Source organism: Helicoverpa armigera, chromosome 10, assembly GCF_030705265.1.
Source record: "Helicoverpa armigera isolate CAAS_96S chromosome 10, ASM3070526v1, whole genome shotgun sequence".
In the NCBI taxonomy this organism is placed as follows: Eukaryota; Metazoa; Arthropoda; class Insecta; order Lepidoptera; family Noctuidae; genus Helicoverpa; species Helicoverpa armigera.
This window is the reverse complement of record NC_087129.1, coordinates 780019-798937: the sequence shown is the minus strand read 5'-3', so window position 1 is coordinate 798937 and position 18919 is coordinate 780019. Positions and strand designations below refer to the sequence as shown.

General features: G+C 34.8%; 4 protein-coding genes across 4 annotated transcripts; 2 read left to right on the top strand and 2 right to left on the bottom strand.

Annotated features, from left to right (window-relative positions):
- The first annotated feature begins 1118 nt into the window (after window positions 1-1118).
- On the top strand, window positions 1119-6163 carry Wol (wollknaeuel). Its single transcript, XM_021333209.3, has 6 exons — window positions 1119-1359; window positions 2203-2377; window positions 2749-2957; window positions 3164-3378; window positions 5234-5371; window positions 5886-6163. The coding sequence occupies exons 1-6, from the start codon at window positions 1288-1290 to the stop codon at window positions 6079-6081; spliced, it is 1005 nt and encodes a 334-aa protein (XP_021188884.3). The 5' UTR covers window positions 1119-1287; the 3' UTR covers window positions 6082-6163.
- Window positions 6164-6251: 88 nt separating this feature from the next.
- Window positions 6252-11535, bottom strand: LOC110375183 (programmed cell death protein 6). Its single transcript, XM_021333210.3, has 6 exons — window positions 11342-11535; window positions 10661-10722; window positions 9840-9946; window positions 8812-9080; window positions 8469-8564; window positions 6252-7220 (listed from the first exon to the last, which is right to left on the bottom strand). Exons 2-6 carry the CDS (start codon window positions 10714-10716, stop codon window positions 7209-7211), a joined length of 540 nt encoding a protein of 179 aa, XP_021188885.1. The 5' UTR covers window positions 10717-10722; window positions 11342-11535; the 3' UTR covers window positions 6252-7208.
- Window positions 11536-12631: 1096 nt separating this feature from the next.
- On the top strand, window positions 12632-15228 carry LOC110375190 (uncharacterized). The gene is made up of 2 exons (XM_021333217.3): window positions 12632-12792; window positions 13137-15228. Exons 1-2 carry the CDS (start codon window positions 12666-12668, stop codon window positions 14396-14398), a joined length of 1389 nt encoding a protein of 462 aa, XP_021188892.1. The 5' UTR covers window positions 12632-12665; the 3' UTR covers window positions 14399-15228.
- Window positions 15229-16757: 1529 nt separating this feature from the next.
- Rpl27a (Ribosomal protein L27A) lies at window positions 16758-18665 on the bottom strand. Its single transcript, XM_021333256.3, has 5 exons — window positions 18570-18665; window positions 18334-18397; window positions 17800-17897; window positions 17278-17430; window positions 16758-16917 (listed from the first exon to the last, which is right to left on the bottom strand). Exons 1-5 carry the CDS (start codon window positions 18570-18572, stop codon window positions 16789-16791), a joined length of 447 nt encoding a protein of 148 aa, XP_021188931.1. The 5' UTR covers window positions 18573-18665; the 3' UTR covers window positions 16758-16788.
- Between the last annotated feature and the right edge of the window lie 254 nt (window positions 18666-18919).

Below are 18919 nucleotides of genomic sequence, written 5' to 3'. Positions count from 1 at the left end.
AAGAATTATAAATTCACTTACATGAGAAATCTTAGAATTAATTTACAAAAACGTTTGTGGTTGCGCACAGTCAATAACACTTTTTTTTACTTAACTACCGCAAAAAATTAAATAATACTTAAAATCAAGAAACTGTAGGGTAGACGATAATCAAACACAAGGAATACGAGCAACTGGAAGTGGCATTGTACTAAGGTGCGCTCAGTTTTCTAAAAATGTGCAATTTTAGATGTTTTTTAAATATTGCCATGGACTTTGCATTTTTTATATTATTTGGTAATTTATTATAGAGAGCAGCACCTTCGTACATTACATTTTTTTTGCCATAGTCTGTACGTGGTGAGTATAATTGGATGTCATTAGCATTTCTGAGCCTGATTTTCTGTGTTTGATGTTTTTTTGTGAAGCATATTTGTGTGTGAATGTTTTTATTTAGTATTTTCTTTATTAAAATGCAAGTATTATAGAGGTATGTTTGTGATATATTCATAAGCTTAGTTTCACTGTATATTTTTTGTTCTGATGTATTGTAGTCATAGTGGAAAAGTGTTTAATATGGCCAGCCCACTGCCACTTCAGCTTGCTGATTCGGTGGGCTATGTCGATGACCTTGGTTCTCTGACGGATTACCTCATTTCTGATGCGATCCCTCAGAGAAATGCCGAGCATATGCCTAAAGAATATGTTAGCGGTTACTAAACATGTATCATAATACCTAACACCTGTAACCTCCTGAATCAACAGAATAAAGATTATCTACTTTACTTTAGGTACGTATTATTATACACACATATTTTAAAGCCTGGATGCGTGGGTCATTTGCGTACATGCTAGAAAAAGGAAAATATTTTCAAGTGGACAATAAACAAAGGATGTATGAATTGTTCATTTTCTTAAGAAGAGGCTTCTTTAGAAGAAGGCTTTCAAAACAAGCGAATTTTGACACGCAAAGTTCAGTTTGTTAGGGCTTTAACTGCGAATCCATATATAACTGACAGGAACGTGCCGCGCGTCAGGCCCGGTATGCGCGACAAAGCCGCTAGTGTGCAAGTGCTCTTATCGGACTATTTCTCCATCGATGCTGGCAACCCAGTGACGTAGTGTCACGTCTTTATAGTAACACGTCAGTGTCAATGTCAGTACCTGGACAACCAGGTATTCAGGCACGTATTCAGTTTATTTCATTTTCAGTTCTGAATAACACAAAACTTCAGTAAATAGTGTTAAAGTTATAGTTAACAGCACAAAACAATACGAATTAGTCAGTAGCTAGCTTGATATAATACAATGGATCTTACTATATTTATTTGGACTGTTATTGTGTACGGTTTAGCGGCCGCTGCAAGTTTACTTTTGATGGTAAGTAAAATTAACGAAAACACTGAAAATATATATACAGGGTTACTGGTAAGTAGACCGCATCCTTTCAGGAGGTGATAGTACTGGTCAATACGGACAAATTTGACCCTGGGATACACTGGGCAAAAGTTAACCCGTTTGAAGATAATCGAATTTCAAGATCAGTCGTCTAGGTACACGTATAAATTTTCATTATTAGTCAAAAGTCTCGTTTTTGTGGATTTTTGTGTATTTTTGGATAGAAGATGAATCATTTCATAATAACAAACCATAAAACTGTACAAATCACAGAGGAAATTATAGCGAACAGCAATTACTTTTTTAGTAGATATTTTCTCAAAAATATTACTCTTCATTTTTTTGTGCAGAATACTTAAAAAACATCTACATTTATCTAGCTATTCAAAAAGCCACAAAACACACAAAAATCCGCAAAAACGAGACTTTTAACTAGTAATAAAAATGTATACGTGGTACCTAGAGGACTTGTAAAGAAAAGATCTTAAAATTCGATTATCTTGAAACGGGTTAACTTTTGCCCAGTGTATCCCAGGGTCAAATTTGTCCGTATTGACCAGTACTATCACCTCCTGAAAGGATGCGGTCTACTTACCAGTAACCCTGTATAGGACGTTGTGTCGTGTTGGCAATATGAATAAGGGGTAGTAACCTTAAATTCATTCAATATGTGAATTGCATATAGCTACAAATCACCCATGATTTGTTAACCTTTTAATTTATTTATTAATCATTTCAATCAACCAGAAACTCAGGATTACATTGTTAAGTTATATTGAATAATCATTTAGATATGTTGGAATAATAAAAGGGTTTATATTTTAGTTGTCTGTCATACTGTACTTGATAACCAACCCATATCCTGTGGTGGAGAGGTTCCCTGAGGAGAGCACATTCAATGACGCGAAAACAAAGAGAAAACTTCCATTCCCGAACATTGCGGAGCCAAGCAGTGTGCACCTGAGTGTAGTAGTGCCTGCTTACAATGAGGAAGAGAGGTGTAAGTTATAACATGATTTCAATATCCTGTATATATTATCCTGTCAATGCTTTAGGAATGCTACAACTTCTAAATTAAATAATTTTAAATTATTATTAGTATGACCCCACAGCACAGTGTTTGTCCAGAGCATCATTTATTAATGGCAGTCTTCGGTACAAAATCATATTCAAATTCAAATCATTTATTCGTGATACACAGGTACAATAATAGGTCTTAAATATAATATGTTAATGCCGTGATCTGCCGCACAGGGCATTAATCAAACTCGGCTGAACACACTAGGCTCTTTTAAATGTTTTTTTATAATCATTATTTAAAGTTCACTCTACGTTACATGTTAAATATTGATATTAAAATACTCATTACAGTGCCGCCCATGCTGGATGAGGCGATAGAATTCTTAGAGAACCGAGTGAAAGAGCAGCCTTCATATAAGTATGAAATAATAGTAGTGAGTGACGGCAGTAGAGATAAGACAGTCCAAGTGGCTGAAGGGTACGCTGAGAAGTATGGGAGCGAGAAAGTGCGGTGCCTTCCACTGATCAAGAATAGAGGAAAAGGTGGTGCCGTCCGACTGGTGAGTAAGCTTTACAATGATACATTAACATGATAATTAGTCACTTACATTAATGATTGTGTTTTCATGCAGTTCATTTAAAAAAATTGGTTTATTTGTCAGTTTCTAAGATCTTGTAATATTAAGTGGTACAACTCTATTGTAAAATACTTTAAACTTATAATTCCAAACAAGCACTTTGAAAGTTTAATTTTCATAATTTCCAGGGTGTTGAAAGCAGTAGAGGAGCTAGTATTTTATTTGCGGATGCAGATGGAGCATCCAAATTTGAAGATTTAACTAAATTAGAAGGAGCATTGTTGGATCTCACAAAGTGTGACCCACTGGTCCAACCAGATAAACTGAGCAATGAAATAGCTATTGTCATCGGGTCTAGGGCGCATCTTGAAAAAGAATCTTTAGCTACGCGTAGCGTATTCAGGTAAGATATTAAATACAATATAAATTTCGTCATTCTAAAAATAATCAGATCTACAAAAAATAAAAGACTCACCAATTATAGTTATGTCCGTTGAGTTCCCGATAGGATTAAGGATTTAATTTCAAGCATTGCTGGCCACGATGTAGCTTGAGCTGATACCAATAAATGGTTTCATGGTCCATCAAACCCTTTCTTAACTTTACCCTAAACTAACTACGAAATTCTCAGTCCTGAATTCTAACAAAAAAATAAAGATAAAATTACGAATTTACGTTACGTTTTTGTAAATATCGTTAATTGCTTTGTGCTAATAGATAAGTAGACGGAACTATAATATAGCCAGAGTTAGAACGGATGCAAGAATTGATAAATAATAATAAGTAAAACAAGTTGATTTATGATTCTTTCTTTGATAAAATAGGGTATGATTTAAGCTGTCACCAATTTAATTCATTTTGTGTTTCTTAAATAATAGGGTTTGCCCTCAAAATAGTAGATTTGTCACCAAAATGTATCACCAATCAATATAAAATCAATTCCACAATAAACTACCGAAAATCACGGAGATATGGGGTCAAGTACCAAATGAATGGTTTTGTATGTATTATAATAGGTTTGTCCTAAAAGTATTTAAGCAAACTTATTTAAAGAGATCACCAATAAATCATATATTATATCACTAGAACATTTCATGAAGGTCTAAAAATGTATGGTGGTAGTCATCATCCTTTCAACCAAAAGAGTCTACTACTTAACTGGCCATGTGCCTCCCCCAAGGGTCTTAATTTCCACAGGTAGTATAAATATATTTTAATTAAATTTCTAGCTGAATAGTAAATAAAACACTTAATTAAAGTCAAAATATCAATATTCATTGTTAAAAATAACAATCACTGAATAATCAGCGCAGGTTTGGATTTTGAAGGGCGCCCCCTTTTCATTTTCTGGCCGATAAGTAAATTTTCTGGAGGGGGGTTGGCCAGCTTTAAGCTTATGACTAATCCGATAATATGCTTGCACATATAATTTTTGTAAAACGCAGGGCAGTTGCATTTTCATGTATCCAAACAATATTGTGCGGTTGACCCACTCTTCATTTGCTGAACCATTGAACTTTGTAGTCATCAAAATCACTCTCCCTTCCCTTCCTCTTCCCTTTGAACATATTTTCATTAAAATTATAAACTGATGTATTAAATCGGTAACGAATACATTATTTTAATAACTGAACGAAATAAAATGTAACTACTGTATTGGTGACAAAATAACAAATAAAAAGGAGTCGCAGTCTGGGATCGATTAATCGATTTATTTGGTGACAGATCTACCATTTTGAGCACCAAGCTATTATTTAAGTAATAAAACTATTATTATAAGAACTAAGTTTATATTCATGTAATGCACTACAATTTTATTGGTAATCCATCTCATATTTTACACATTATATTAACAATAATTTGGTAATTCATACCTGGGAACACTCTTTGTTTATCTGAGAACGAAAATATTTCGTGGCGATATATCTATTTATTAGGTGATACAACTTGATGACAGATATAAATTTTGGTGACAAAAAATATAGTTCCGATAAAATACATGGTAATTATTGATTGTGCCACCAAAAAAATCTGTAAAAATTTGAATTAGCAAACAAATATTTTAAACGCGTAATAAAATTTTCCCATTTGCATATCGGAAATATGGCATGTCTCTTCTTTGGAACAACTGAATGAATATGTTAATATTTCTTTAAACCCAGCAACATTTTATGTCTAAAATAAATTCATGTTTTTTTTTAATACTTCTAATTGGACAACAGCACTTTTGTTTCTTAATATTTTCTCTATTTTTACAGAAACATTCTAATGTATGGATTCCACTTTCTGGTGTGGCTGTTTACCGTTAAAGGCATCAAGGATACACAGTGCGGCTTCAAACTGTTCACTAGAAGAGCCGCCAATATTTGTTTTAAGAGTTTACATGTAAATAGATGGTAAGTTTTACATATTTCTTTTCTTAATTTATTTATTTCACATTGTTACATTTCAAATGTATACTAAAAAAACAAAACTAAGAGACTAGTCTCAGGATCTAGACATTTAACAGATTTGAAAAATTGTTTGTGTTAGGTAGCCCATTTATCAACGGGGGCTTTACTATCTTTTTATCCAGGTGCTTAAAGTAGTAGGTACCGGGCATAGTAGGTAGGACGCGGGTAAACCGCTCGCGAGCGTTTAAATATGTATATATATATATAGAAACTTGTAGGTATTGTTTCAATCTTTGATGGCAATCACGGATAGGTTTATTGTTTATGTAGATAGCTAGAGATAACGCATCCAAGTACCGTAAATGAGTAACTATTTCTTTATTTACTATGATGTCACGAAGAAAACGTGATTATGTCATAACCGGATTACTGCCGATAACGGACTTATAATTACTTTCACGTTTTCTAAGTGAAGCACGCAAAATGTGTACAAGACTTCAATTTATTTTTGTTTCAGGGCGTTCGACGTAGAATTATTGTACATAGCACAAAAACTAGACATTCCAATTGCTGAGATTCCAGTGAGATGGACAGAAATCGAGGGCTCCAAGGTAACACCGGTACTGTCCTGGGTACAGATGGGATGTGACCTGGGACTCATTTGGCTCAAATATACCATTGGAGCGTGGAAAATAAGTCAGAAAACAGAGTAGACGAATATTTTTGTAATTCGAATAAAAAATCAAATATTTTCGGCCGTGAACAATTTGGAGCCATATAATGCAGCTCTCAATTTCAAATAATTCACGCTAATCATGGTCAATTTGTAGCGTTATCCAAATAAACTGCATTTGTAAAACTAGGGTTATTATAAAAAAAAAGCTTTTATTAAGAAACATTTATTGAAAAGTGTATTTACCTTAAATACGAAAAATAATAATTGAAACATTAAAAATATACTTTACACAATGTGATCATCATTTATTTATAAGCTGTAATATTAGAGGATAATTGCTTCATAATTGTAAACTTAATAAACTTAAAACTACTTAAATAACTGTATTTGAAAGCAGTGTTGTCACTTCCAGACAGGCATTTTCGTCATATTTTTTACATTGAAACTGCATACTTGCAAAGTTATTTTAAAATAAGTTTCCAAACGTAAAAAATATTAAATACTAAACATAAGGAAAGTTTTACTTTAGTACATACATTTTATACTTATTTTAAATAATTAAATGATGTACTTTTTAAATAAAAGCATTTTTAATTTTCCTATACATAAGGCCATGCTGATTTTTTTTTTCATAAGCTCCAATCAGCGAAAAACAGTACTAAAAAGTTTTTTTTTCTTTTACAAGAGACTGTGCTAGGCACTGATAAATATTTGAGCTCGCATGAGTATACTTTTACAATTTTAATTCGATTGTGCCACAGTCACAGTGAAAAATTGAAGTCCTTAAAGTAATAATTATTTTTTATAATAGGTACAACAATTGGCTACATTTGGACAAGTTGAGATTTCGTTTCAATTAAGAGCAGGATATAAAATTTCTAATACTTTATTCGAAATACTAAAATTTACAATAATAAAATTTTTGTTCACATTGAGCACAAGTCACATAGAAAAGATTTATGCGAGCAGACCCGCGGGCACAACTAAGTGTTTTTGGAAATACAACTAGAAGAAATGATAGATTTATAAGAAATACTATTTGAGTTAAAGAATTTTGTTTGAGATTAATACATCCTAAAGTATTTGTTATTAATGTTACCTTGTTACTATTTATTTATATTGGTGGGTACGGTTGGCCTGTAAGTTTTCCCACGATCGGCGGCATTACGGCACACACTGGACGAAAGAGAAATATTCCTATTAGTGCATCGACACGCGAACATTTTGCTATCTCGACAAACACAACAAATATACTTGAACGGACAGATACAATAATACTAAATCAAAAATACTCAACGTTTTAAAACCTGTGTGTGCAAAGCCTATATGCCCAAGTATACCGACAACATAAACGTCAGTTTTCTTAAAACAACTGCAAAAGATGATTTTTTTAATACACAGTTGATTTTAAAAACGCACGTATATGTTATCGATGAACTTGTCTAATTTGTCAACAACTTAATAATTTAATCAAGGTTGAAGCTACTTATGAGTGCCTGTTGAGACTCGGATACTTATAAAATAAGTAGATAGATTACATGCTCTTTGCGAAATAATATCTACTGCTGATTTTAATAAAGTGCCAACGCAATTCTCACTTGAATAGTTACTGCTTTGCAACTTATCTCTGCACTATTCCGACCAGTATTAATTCTTGTCCAGGCCAAAGGCAGAAAAAAGGTTGAGTATTATTGGCTTATTTAAATACGCAAATTATTCGAGTCGATAGCTAAATTGGAAGACCAACTGCGTTTCTGTATACATCAAATACATAAGATCAAGTTACATTTAAATATATTCAGACTTATGCAGTTAAGGTACATATATTCAGAATATACAAGTATATAACATTTATATCTAATCTAAGATATATAAAACGCACTCATTTTCTTTCATATCACAAAACGCATCTGTAATTTTTGACTCTTCACAAATACAGAAAGCTTAATTTTAAATAACAAGTGATACATGTAGAATTTTTAAATAGTGCAAACAAAACTAATAGATAAAGGTTTCTCTACATAGAAAGTTTAGCAAGGAGATGCATTCAACGAGAGGTATAACATAACAGCTATAAAATACTAAGGGTAAGTAAAGGGCAAATAAAATATGATTACATAACGCCATTCACAAACTAGAGGATTGCCCATTTTTGTGCATCTCAAACAATCTCGAAAACAAATTTTTAACGTCTTTTTCACAAGAAAATAGGAACATGGCGGACAGATCAAGTTTCAGTAAAAGTTCGAAATTCATGATTGCCAGGAATGCACGAATTTTCCGGAATGGGTGGGCACAGCTATTCATATTTATCAGACTTAACAAAAACAAAATATAGTGAAATTCTAACCAATAGGAAGTATTCTATTGTTTAACAAATAATAAAGTTTAAAACATCGATGGTCGATAGATTTATACTTTTACCTTTAATCCGAATACCATCTTGAGGAACTGTTCGTAATGGATCGTTATGACGCCATCTTGGTCCGTGTCGAACTGCCGGAATGCTGACGTCAGAGTCTGCAAAAAATAACAAATGAGTCATAGAAGGAAATGGGAAACCGAATTTAAACTGTTACTAAGTACAAAAAAAAGTTAATGGTAGAGGAAGTATGTTGTTGTGTGGTATTAACAGGGAAACCAGGAAATTTTTTTTTTTCCGCAGGTTTTTTCCCCACTCACATGAACTTTACATAATTAGGCTGTAGTAGGTACCTAAGTATTCCTATTATTTAGCATAACAATTAAGCTAAAAAAATCTACTCACATATAAAGTGACACAGCACTGAATAAAGTCATCAAACAAAATGGTCCCGCGGCCAAATCTGTCGAATTTCTGGACCATAATATTGACCACTTCATCTGATAATCTGTATCCAAACGCGGTGAGGGCATTCTTCAACTCCATCTTGTCTATGTTCCCAGAGTTGTCTCTGTCAAACGAACGGAAACAGTTCTGCCAGTCGGTCACATATTTCCATAGGGCGCCAAAATCTTCAAAGTTTATTACTCCTCTGCTTTGCTTGTCAAACATTCCTGAAAACAAAATACAAAATTGCTTTGTTGATGACTTTTGTCTGATTAAAAAACTATCTGAACCTGGACAAAAAGTAGTTATTGTAAACTATTTAAACTACTGCCGTTTATAATATGTTTTAGTAGTTTCAACTAAATCTACAACTAAATTGAGAGCAACTCTCAGTTAGAAAACCGGTTAAATTCTAATTATAACTATAATTAACAATTGAAGTTTTAACTGAGTGCATTTCTATACGCATAAACTAGCCTTGTGTTATCTAAAGAGAGTACGGTCTTACGCAACCACTACAATGTTCGCATTTTCGACCTTAATGTCATTAGTCAGAAGGTCATTTTTTCTGTGTACATCGAAAAGTGTATTCGCGTTATTTGTCGTTTGCTTGCGAAATTATCAGGAAATGATGTAATAATCGTCTAACAATAATTTTATTCGCGGTAAACGTTTTTTTGCCAAGAGCTCCATGACCAAACAAAGTTATTTATAGGCAGTGATACCTACTATATTTTTTACCATTAATTTTTGATCAATGATTCATTAATCACTTTTAAGCATATAGTATACTAGCTTCCGCCCGCGGCTTCGCTCGCGTGGTGTGTTGATAAAAAGCCTACGTGCTAATGTAATACGTGCTATGTAACCGGTAAGATTGTGCCTAGCCATATGTTTATTTATGACGAAGCTATTTCTATTAATATTCATAGAAAGTTAATTGCTAAGAGATTTGTAATCCAAGTTAACTAGGTATTAATACATACCTATCATAAGTCGGACAGTTTCAGGATTGAACGGGTTCCATGTGCCGTTAGACAGAGCCTGCTGCAACTCATCTGCAGATATGTAACCACTGCGGTCCTTGTCAACTCTGAAATATTGTGTAAATTGGATATAGCAATGTTTTGATCATTTAAGCAGAATAACTACTGTTTCAAGAAAATAAAATAATCATTTGAAGTACTCTGGCAATGATCTGTTTCTAAATAACATAAAAAAACTGTAAAACTACATAAACCATGTAAGTATAAAAAAGTCTATAGAATAAAGAAAACATGAGACGAGTCAAAGTCATGTAAACATGAATAAAAATTAGTTTGTTTATCATTTTTCTAGCCGGGCAAAGTTGAGGTCAAAAGCTTCCCATTTGATATGAAAGCTAAAATAAGAATTGTAATCAAAGGGCATAAAGTACAAATTTTAACCTCATGTATGTTGCTAATTATAAAATAACTAACTTCCGCCAGCAGTATCTCTCACTCCCGAGACAAAATGTCAACATCCTGTCCTTCTCTTTGGTCTAAACTGCCCCTCTAATTTTCAGTTTAATCGGTCCAGCTGTTCAAGGGTGATGGCGTGACCAAGGGATATAGGTATTTATTTTTATATATTTAGATAGATTTGCGCTCTGACATACAACTGGTTAATTGTTTAAATGGATCCCATATTGTAAACAAGTATCCCACTCAATGACTCATCCCAAGTTGACTTTCAATGGTGCAACAGTCATTGACTTTGTTGAGTCATTGCCTCAAAATATATTTAAGTAATGAAGTACAAATATTAATTAGATTATGGTGTTTACCTCCTAAATACATCCCAAAGGAATTCCCGGCTCGGCATCGCTGATTGGAATGTCATGTTTAACTGTAATTAAAATAGAATTAAGTTTAATATTTGTTTTTGTAACTTATATTTTAAAATGAACTCTGAACATTTAGCATCAGCACTGAAAATCGGAGTCCAATTTACAGAAAAGTATCTATATTACTGTTGAATGATTTATTTATTATATTAGCATTTTGGATTCTCAACTACCATTTGCAATTACCAATATATGGGGTATTGAAACCGTTATTTTCAACTACAATAATAATATGACACTTAACTCCATTGATATTGTAATTACTTTTTTGAATAAAATTTAGGTCAGTCAATAAAACAAAAAAAAAACAGTAGTTCTCTACTGTTTCAATTTATGTTTCTAGTAAGCATTTAGAATATTCATGTTCAGTGTTTGCTAGAACTGGCAAAGACAGAAAATAGAGATATGTTCGACATTTTTACGACATCTGATGAAATTACTAGAAAATTGTAGAAAGAACAAAACTTTTCTCTAAATAAATAAAACCAAATGCTTCTTAACGAAAGCCACGCTGAAAACATACACAGTAGAATATAACATTATTTGAAATAAATCAAACAAATTACAAAGATTGAATACAAAAACAAATTGAAAGCTATGTTTGAAGAGCGATTGACTCACCTGTTGGTTTTCCCTGATATACGATACTTTTGATGGTAATTCTATAGGTACAAACGTGTTTTATTTGAGAAAACAATGATATTAGCACAATCTGTCTACAGTTGAACTCGTTTTAAATGAAACTAATGATTTTATTTGTAGCAGCAGAAAACTATCGCGTATCGTGTGTCGTGATACAGAAACGTCAAAATTAATGACGTCAAAAATTACGACTTATGATTACGTCAGTCTTAATCAAGAAGTGTAACTATTTAACTGGAGTGAACAGCAGATAAATATCAGATGTTTTTGCAAAAAAAAACGGAAATCATTATACACATCTTAAAATTTCATTATTTGATGATTGACTACATCGAAAACGAAATGAAAAAACACAGTAGCTGAGCGAAAACGTACATAATGCTACGTTCACACGCGCGCGTTCAACTCAACATTCAACGGGTACATTCACGTTCACGAGCGTGTAAACTGTACGCGCGAGCCCGTGAACGCGCCCGTGACCGTGAATGAATGCCGCGAATCGGGCGGGTGTCGGTTTTTTGGCAAAGTTCAAAGGATGAACGTGCGGGCGCCCGGCGACTGTTTACACGCGCGCGGGCAGTCAGTCTCTCCTGCGCTTTTGTGACGAGTGGATTTTCATTCAACGTTCTTCTAATTTCTAAGAAAGTTGCTACGATCGGAGATTACAACATGGCGGAATGGTCAACGTCGTTCATCATTTTGTCTCTTTTTAAAATAAAAATAAGTTAAGCCAAAAGCTATGACAGCAACAACTCCGAGATCCTCGCTGCTTGCCATACTTGCACTGACTGACACGACGCCGACGGCGCTCGTGTGAACAGCTTGAATGTCCGCCGCGCCGGCCCGCGACGGGCTGCATGCCGCGCGTGTGAACGTAGCATAAGATTTTTCTTGTTAAGTATCCAAAACATGAAAAATTTCCTTGGCGCTGCATTTTTTCAATACGTTTGGATATTGCTCAGATTAATGGGATATTTCTAGAATCTATCTACTGAATATTAATGTGTATTTACTAATAACAATACGAAGGAAATTTTACCATAGAAGGATCGCTTATTTTTATATGCGCTTGATTTTGACTTTAGGTATAACTACCGAAGCACTTTTCAGCAGACAGAGCAATAATTAACTGTGGTTTCATTAAAACTTGCTATTAACGAGCCAGCTTTTGTAATGCATCTGATTTAAAAAAATATTTTTCATTTGCAAGCGCATTCCAGATATTATGTAAAAATGCGTTTTGTTATTCATGCGTTCCGTTTCACGCGACTTTGTAGATTGTGGTAGTTAGGATGATTTGGAAATGAACGCAGCAGACAGAACAACATTATGCTTTGATATTAAAATGGCTGATGTCTCAAATAGCGAAAGAAAAGTAAAGCTTACAAAGAACGGGAAAATCGTTAAAAGACGTCTGAGGAATCCAGAAGGCGAGTAGTGTCTTTGTGTGATTATGTTTTTATAGAGACGCGTTGTCCTACTTCACTTTTCTTAGAACATTGTTCTCATTGTTAAGTCTTCATTACTTCAGCCAGTGTTTGACTCTTACTACCTTACTACATTTTTGTGTAACTAGGTGATTGTTCCGGTACTGTTCTTGATTTGATAGCTAATGTTCGATAAACACTGTAAATAAAGAATGATACAAGTCTTGTGTAGCGCAACAATTCATTAAAGAGTATGCATATATACCTACAGGTTTATGTTTATATCATATTACTTCAGCACCATTAATCGGTTTGCGTACGTAACCTGTATAAATTTATATTTTCAGAATGGCACAAACAAAAACAAAAACGTTTAAGAATAGCTGGTCTAGAATATATCAACGCAAATGGAAAAGTGGTTCCCCCAAAGCAGCCTGGCCCAGACTGCAACTGCAGACGACGATGTTTTCAGAAAGTGCCTGAAGACATACGGCTGAAAACATTTCAAGGATTCTATTCTATGAAGACACATGATGAACAAAATGCTTATCTATTTGGACTCATGAGACAAGTAGATGTGAAGAGGAAAAGAGTTAAAACAAGCAGTCGTCGAACATGCACATTTGAATACTTTGTGAGAGTCAAGGGAAGGGAGACCCAGGTGTGCCAGACTGCCTTCAAAAATATCCATGCCATCACTGAGAGAAAAGTCAGAGTTCTCTGCAAGAAAATGGATGATGGTGTCATGTTTCCCAGTGACAATCGTGGAAAAAATAGTCATCGCCGCTCTGGAGAAGTCCGATTGCCATCTGGAATTTTAGATCAGATAAAAAATCATATATATTCAATTGTTCACACACACCGCTTAAAAGATTTTATCAGGTTAGATAAAATTGCAGGCTTAGAAATTAATATTTCTAAGATGTGGAAAGACTACATCAAGACTTTTGACCCAGATAACATATCAGCAACTATGCCTAAGTCTAAGAGGAGTATGGAGCTAGTCCCTCAGGTGGAGCCACCACAGCAGCAGCAACAAGTACCGCAGGAGTCTCTGGCTCCCATTGCATATCCTGGCAGTGGGCACTTGGTGAACATAGCTGAGAACTACTTCCAGAACCAATATCAAACAGCTACTCTGGCAACAGGTACAGCCACCAACTTCTATCAAACCCCTAATGGAGCACAAAGCATGGGGATCCTACTCCAGTCAGCTGCACCTAGGCCAACACAGCCCACCACAGCATTCATTGTGCTGCAAGCTAAACCTGAGCCTCAACATCCTACCATTACCATAGACAATCACTATGGCCACACTACAGAATTGATGCATCATCACACAGAAATAAAACCAGAGAAGAAAATTAAGAAGGAGAGAAAGAGAGGTCCCATGGTAAAGCAGTGGAGGTACACCAACATATTCCATGATGAAATTAATGGAGCAGCTCTGGCAGCTATTAAAACTAGGCTGGGAATGTACTATGCTGAGAGTGATGCTGCTAGGAAGAAGGCCAAGCAGGCTAGGCCTGCAGATGTCGTCCAGACACAAACTCCCCCTGAACAAATCCCACAAATGAGGCAGACGCATACAGTTACAATATACACTTAATATTTTGATATAAAGACTAACATTTGACTGAACTGTAAAATAAGTTGATCTTCATAATTGTAGAACATGCAAAAAGTACAGAATGTCTTCAAACCATAATGATAGCAAATAGGTATTATTGTGATTTTTTAGTGTTGCTCTGCAAATTAACAATATTGTCTAAAATAATTTTAACAATCCTAACTCCATGTATAAGGCCAAAAGTACCCTGTATTAGATATTGTGGTAGGAGCCCATGCTAGGGCTGGCTAGAACAAAATAATTTCAAGACAGTAGCCATTTATAGATGAAGCAGTTGATGTAATGCAAAAGGCTGTTACAGCAAATACATTTTTAATGAACATGACTAATAATTATAATGAATTAATTAATTTTAATAATATGATAGTAATAATATATTGTAATGCCTTATTCGTCATTGCAGCAGAATTAGTAGTAAGCATTAGATGGATAACTACTCATGAAAATCTCTATAGTTTAGGTACTGAATAAGAAAAAAATATGAAGGATATTGTATAAATGATCTCATGGTATAATTTGCTTTATGATTCGAAAACCAGTGCTTCTCATACAAAGGTATTTACGAGTATTTTTATACTCGAGTATTTGATGTCAATTTAGTACCTAAATAATGATGTGTTGCTTTTACATGAAAATAGCATTTAAAATGCCGCATATCGCGTATTATTATTTTTTATAATACATAATCAAGAATTTGGGTATAATATCTCGCATGACCGATAGTTCTGTATTGTGCTTTAACTTAAGTTTACTTAAGGGAGCATATTTTAAGTATTATTATATTATTGAATAATGACGCTATATTATCATGCAGTTGTTTCATTTTACCGCTCGACCCGATTTCATTGCCTCCGATTCTCTCATCCTCTGCTTTAGAAGATTGGGCGTTTGGTATCAAACGATAGCTCTAGTAAATAGGAATAACTTCTACTACCTATAGGCGTTATCCTGTGGGACAGCAGGGTGAACAGGGGCCCGATTCTCCTAATTTGACTTAAGCGACATACGATTCACGTTCGACTGCGATCCAATCACGACTCGATTATGATTGAGGCGTATGTGGCGTTCCGCTATTTTTTCTTTGATATAAACGTTTTTATCCTTTTCTGTCATTCAATAATGAATCATTTTGTCTGAAAATGATTTACGATTGCAGTTTGATTATAGAGGAAACTACCGTATAGACCAAAATAGCAGACCAATCGCAAACGATCATATTGCGATTCGATTTCTATTAAATTTTGACATTATTAACTTAGGAGAATCGGGCTCCAGGACTAAACCGGAGGCACACAGCTATCTATTTATTTTAAAGTATTTATCCTCCTACTGTGCGTGGGTTTGTAGACAAATTATTGTGCTCTCATACACTTGTTTACTAGGTACGTCAATAAACCTGGGGCACGATTCTCGCTAATTTTACTTAAGCGGCATACGATTGACGTTCGACTCGATTCGACTGAGATTAAAGTAGTATTAGTAGCAGAATGCCCGATATGGTTAAAACTGCTATTGCGATCATATTGCGGTTCGATTTCTATTCGATTTTGACATTATTAACTTAGGAGAATCGGGCCCCTGCTATTACGATTCGATTTCTATTCAATTTTGACATTATCAACTTAGGAGAATCGGGTCCCTGCGTGCTCATGTTCATTTAACCTTTTGAACGCCAATGTCGGCTATAGCCGACATGAGCAAGCGTGCCCTGTGCGCCAACGACGGCTATACTCGACAAAAAACAGGTCGCAGAAAAATACAAAATAAACCTATTAAATCATTACTTTTATGTATTTTTTAGTAGATATTTAAAATTAAGATTTTCGGGCTTGGCGTACAGGGCATAGGAATACCGATATGGCGTGGCGGTGAAAAGGTTAAGCACTGCACCATCAGTTTAAGAATTAATTGATCACAGGTAGGCAAGTACTAGTTAGGTATCAGGTACATGGTGGAAAGTACGTTTTGGAAGAGTGCTGCAAACCCCACACGCGACGAACATGCACTACTGGTTTGTAGATACATAAGCATTTATATGAAATCGTTTTGGATCCAAGCAGCAGCAGCACGTGCAGTCGCTTTCACATATGGACCGATTTCCAGACATGCAGTCGCTGCACGTGCAGTCGGTTGCTCGCCCAAAACTCATCTTTAGATTTCATGTTCCCCTGAGGGTGCCGAAAAACTTGCTTGTCATTACGACATATCATAATGGACGAAAAGCACTTGCACTATGTATTTTAGTAGCCACAAAGGGCGACAGTTGTGCATGTGATTCTAGGTGAAATTCCTGGCTAGAGAGGCTGTGTGTTTGGTATTTGGAAAAAAAAAACAGAAATTGATTTTTAATATTTTAATGTATACTTAAATTACGCAGACAAAACGCAGGCACCACCTACGGCTTTGATCTTCCTCTCAGCTGTCTTGGAGAAGAATTTGGCCTTAACTATGACGGGCTGCTTGGGGAGCTTGCCTTTGCCTAGTAACTTGTAGTAACCCTGGAAAACAAATAAATAGATTATGAACAAGTGTTTAACTGGCGAAAATAACAAGTGGGACTGAATTTGCAGTCTCCAATGTTAAAATTAGGGATGTACATTTTATAAGCAGGCCACTAGTAGCACACCACCTATTAAACGGCCTAGTGGCTAAAAAGGAATTATGGTTTAACACACTGCAGTGGTGTAATCCTTAATTTAAATAAGTGTTGATTTCTTTTGAGAGGTCTTACATACCAAAAGTAGTTGCATGATATGTCAATGTTACTGATACATTAGCTAATGGTATGTTTTTGAAAAAAATATGACAAAGATATTTATACATAGATGTTAATAGGACTAAATTCCTGTTATACTTACAGCCTTAACAATGTTGATGACTGGGACCTTGCCGTCGGTGGCTGAGGCGTACTTCAGCCTAGACTGCTCGGACACCAGGGTCCACAGCTTGTCCAGGTTCAATACAGGGTTGAACAGCTTGTTCTTCCTCTCGTGGTAATTCCTCATACCGAGCTATAAAACAAAGATGTTATTTGTAGGAATCACTCAAGCATGAATGGATTGTGTTGTTTGGTCATTTCAGTCTTGTTGTAAGCAATCTGTACAACCACTTGTACACTTCTGAAAATGTAACTTATTATTTTTGAATTCTGCAGTTAAAGTTCACACTAAGTTTTACTAAGTAAATTTCACTGAATTCATTAACTTTTGCAAAATCTGACAATGAAACACAGTGTAGGTACAAAATTTATGAATTTGTTTAGGGTAAATTAAGTTTAATCACTTTACCTGCACATTAACAACTATTAATTACTTTTAAACATTTGGGGGTAACATGTAACAATAGCCAATTCATGTAACAAGAGCATAATGACTACTTACTTTGCCGAAGTATCCAGGGTGGTACTTGTCCATGTTGATTCTGTGGTGGTGCTCACCACCAGCGTTACCGCGACCTCCAGGATGCTTGCGGTGCTTGCCTGCAATGCAACAATACCACTTTAACCAACTTTGCAAGTTTGGTTAACCTTACATTGGCGACGAGTCTCTAGTATTAAGATTCGGGAGGTAATTAGCACATAACAGTTTGGGTTATTTTATAGAAATTAATTTAGATGATAACAATGATAAGCGTCTTCGTGTATAATAATGGTTTGTCGGGTATCTGATAGCCTACAGGTGGAGTATCAATACAAAACAAGTTTTACTTCCACAGCACAAATACGTCCACGTTAGGTATATTCCTCAGTGATATTTCTCGGTTATAGTACTATTATAAGACTCTCGACTACTCTTGAGCCCTGTGAATTGGGATTTTAAAGAGGTTCCACCAAACCTAACCTTACCGGTGTTATGTTCAGTAATAAAATTGCCTTTAGCAATAGGAATTATAAGGAAATATAAACATGAACTTACCGATACGACCATGTCCATGGCTCACGTGTCCTCGGAGCTTCCTGGTCTTCTTCTTGGAGGTGGCCTGCAGCGGAACAACAAACAACATTTACTAAAATGTGTCGACATCATAGTCGGAAATAATATCATATATAACACTAATATCACTTAAAACATATATGTAACGCCTTATTTCTTATTTAAAGCAAGTGATTTTAGTACAAAATTAAGATAACATTCGTAAAATACACACGAACCATATTTTCGTCTTCCGTCAACTTTTGAAAGGAAGCAAAAGAAAGAGATCTAGCTGTCACTGTCAAATAGACCACAGACACAGGACAGTGATGGTTACTAGTGCTGTCGGTCAGTGATTAATCGATTTTAACTTTTAGAAGATAATCCTGACTAAAGAGAAATATTTTTATTGATAGGGGATTTTTTTGTCTGAAAATAAATGTAAATCAACATTTCTTTCGTTCGGCGAGGACAAAAGAATAGGGAGAAACGTTTCTATTGCAATGGCAAAGGGTTAATAAATGCTTTATAATAATAGAAATCATATCCAATTATAACCGTTCAAATTAGCATTTACTTTGAATTATTC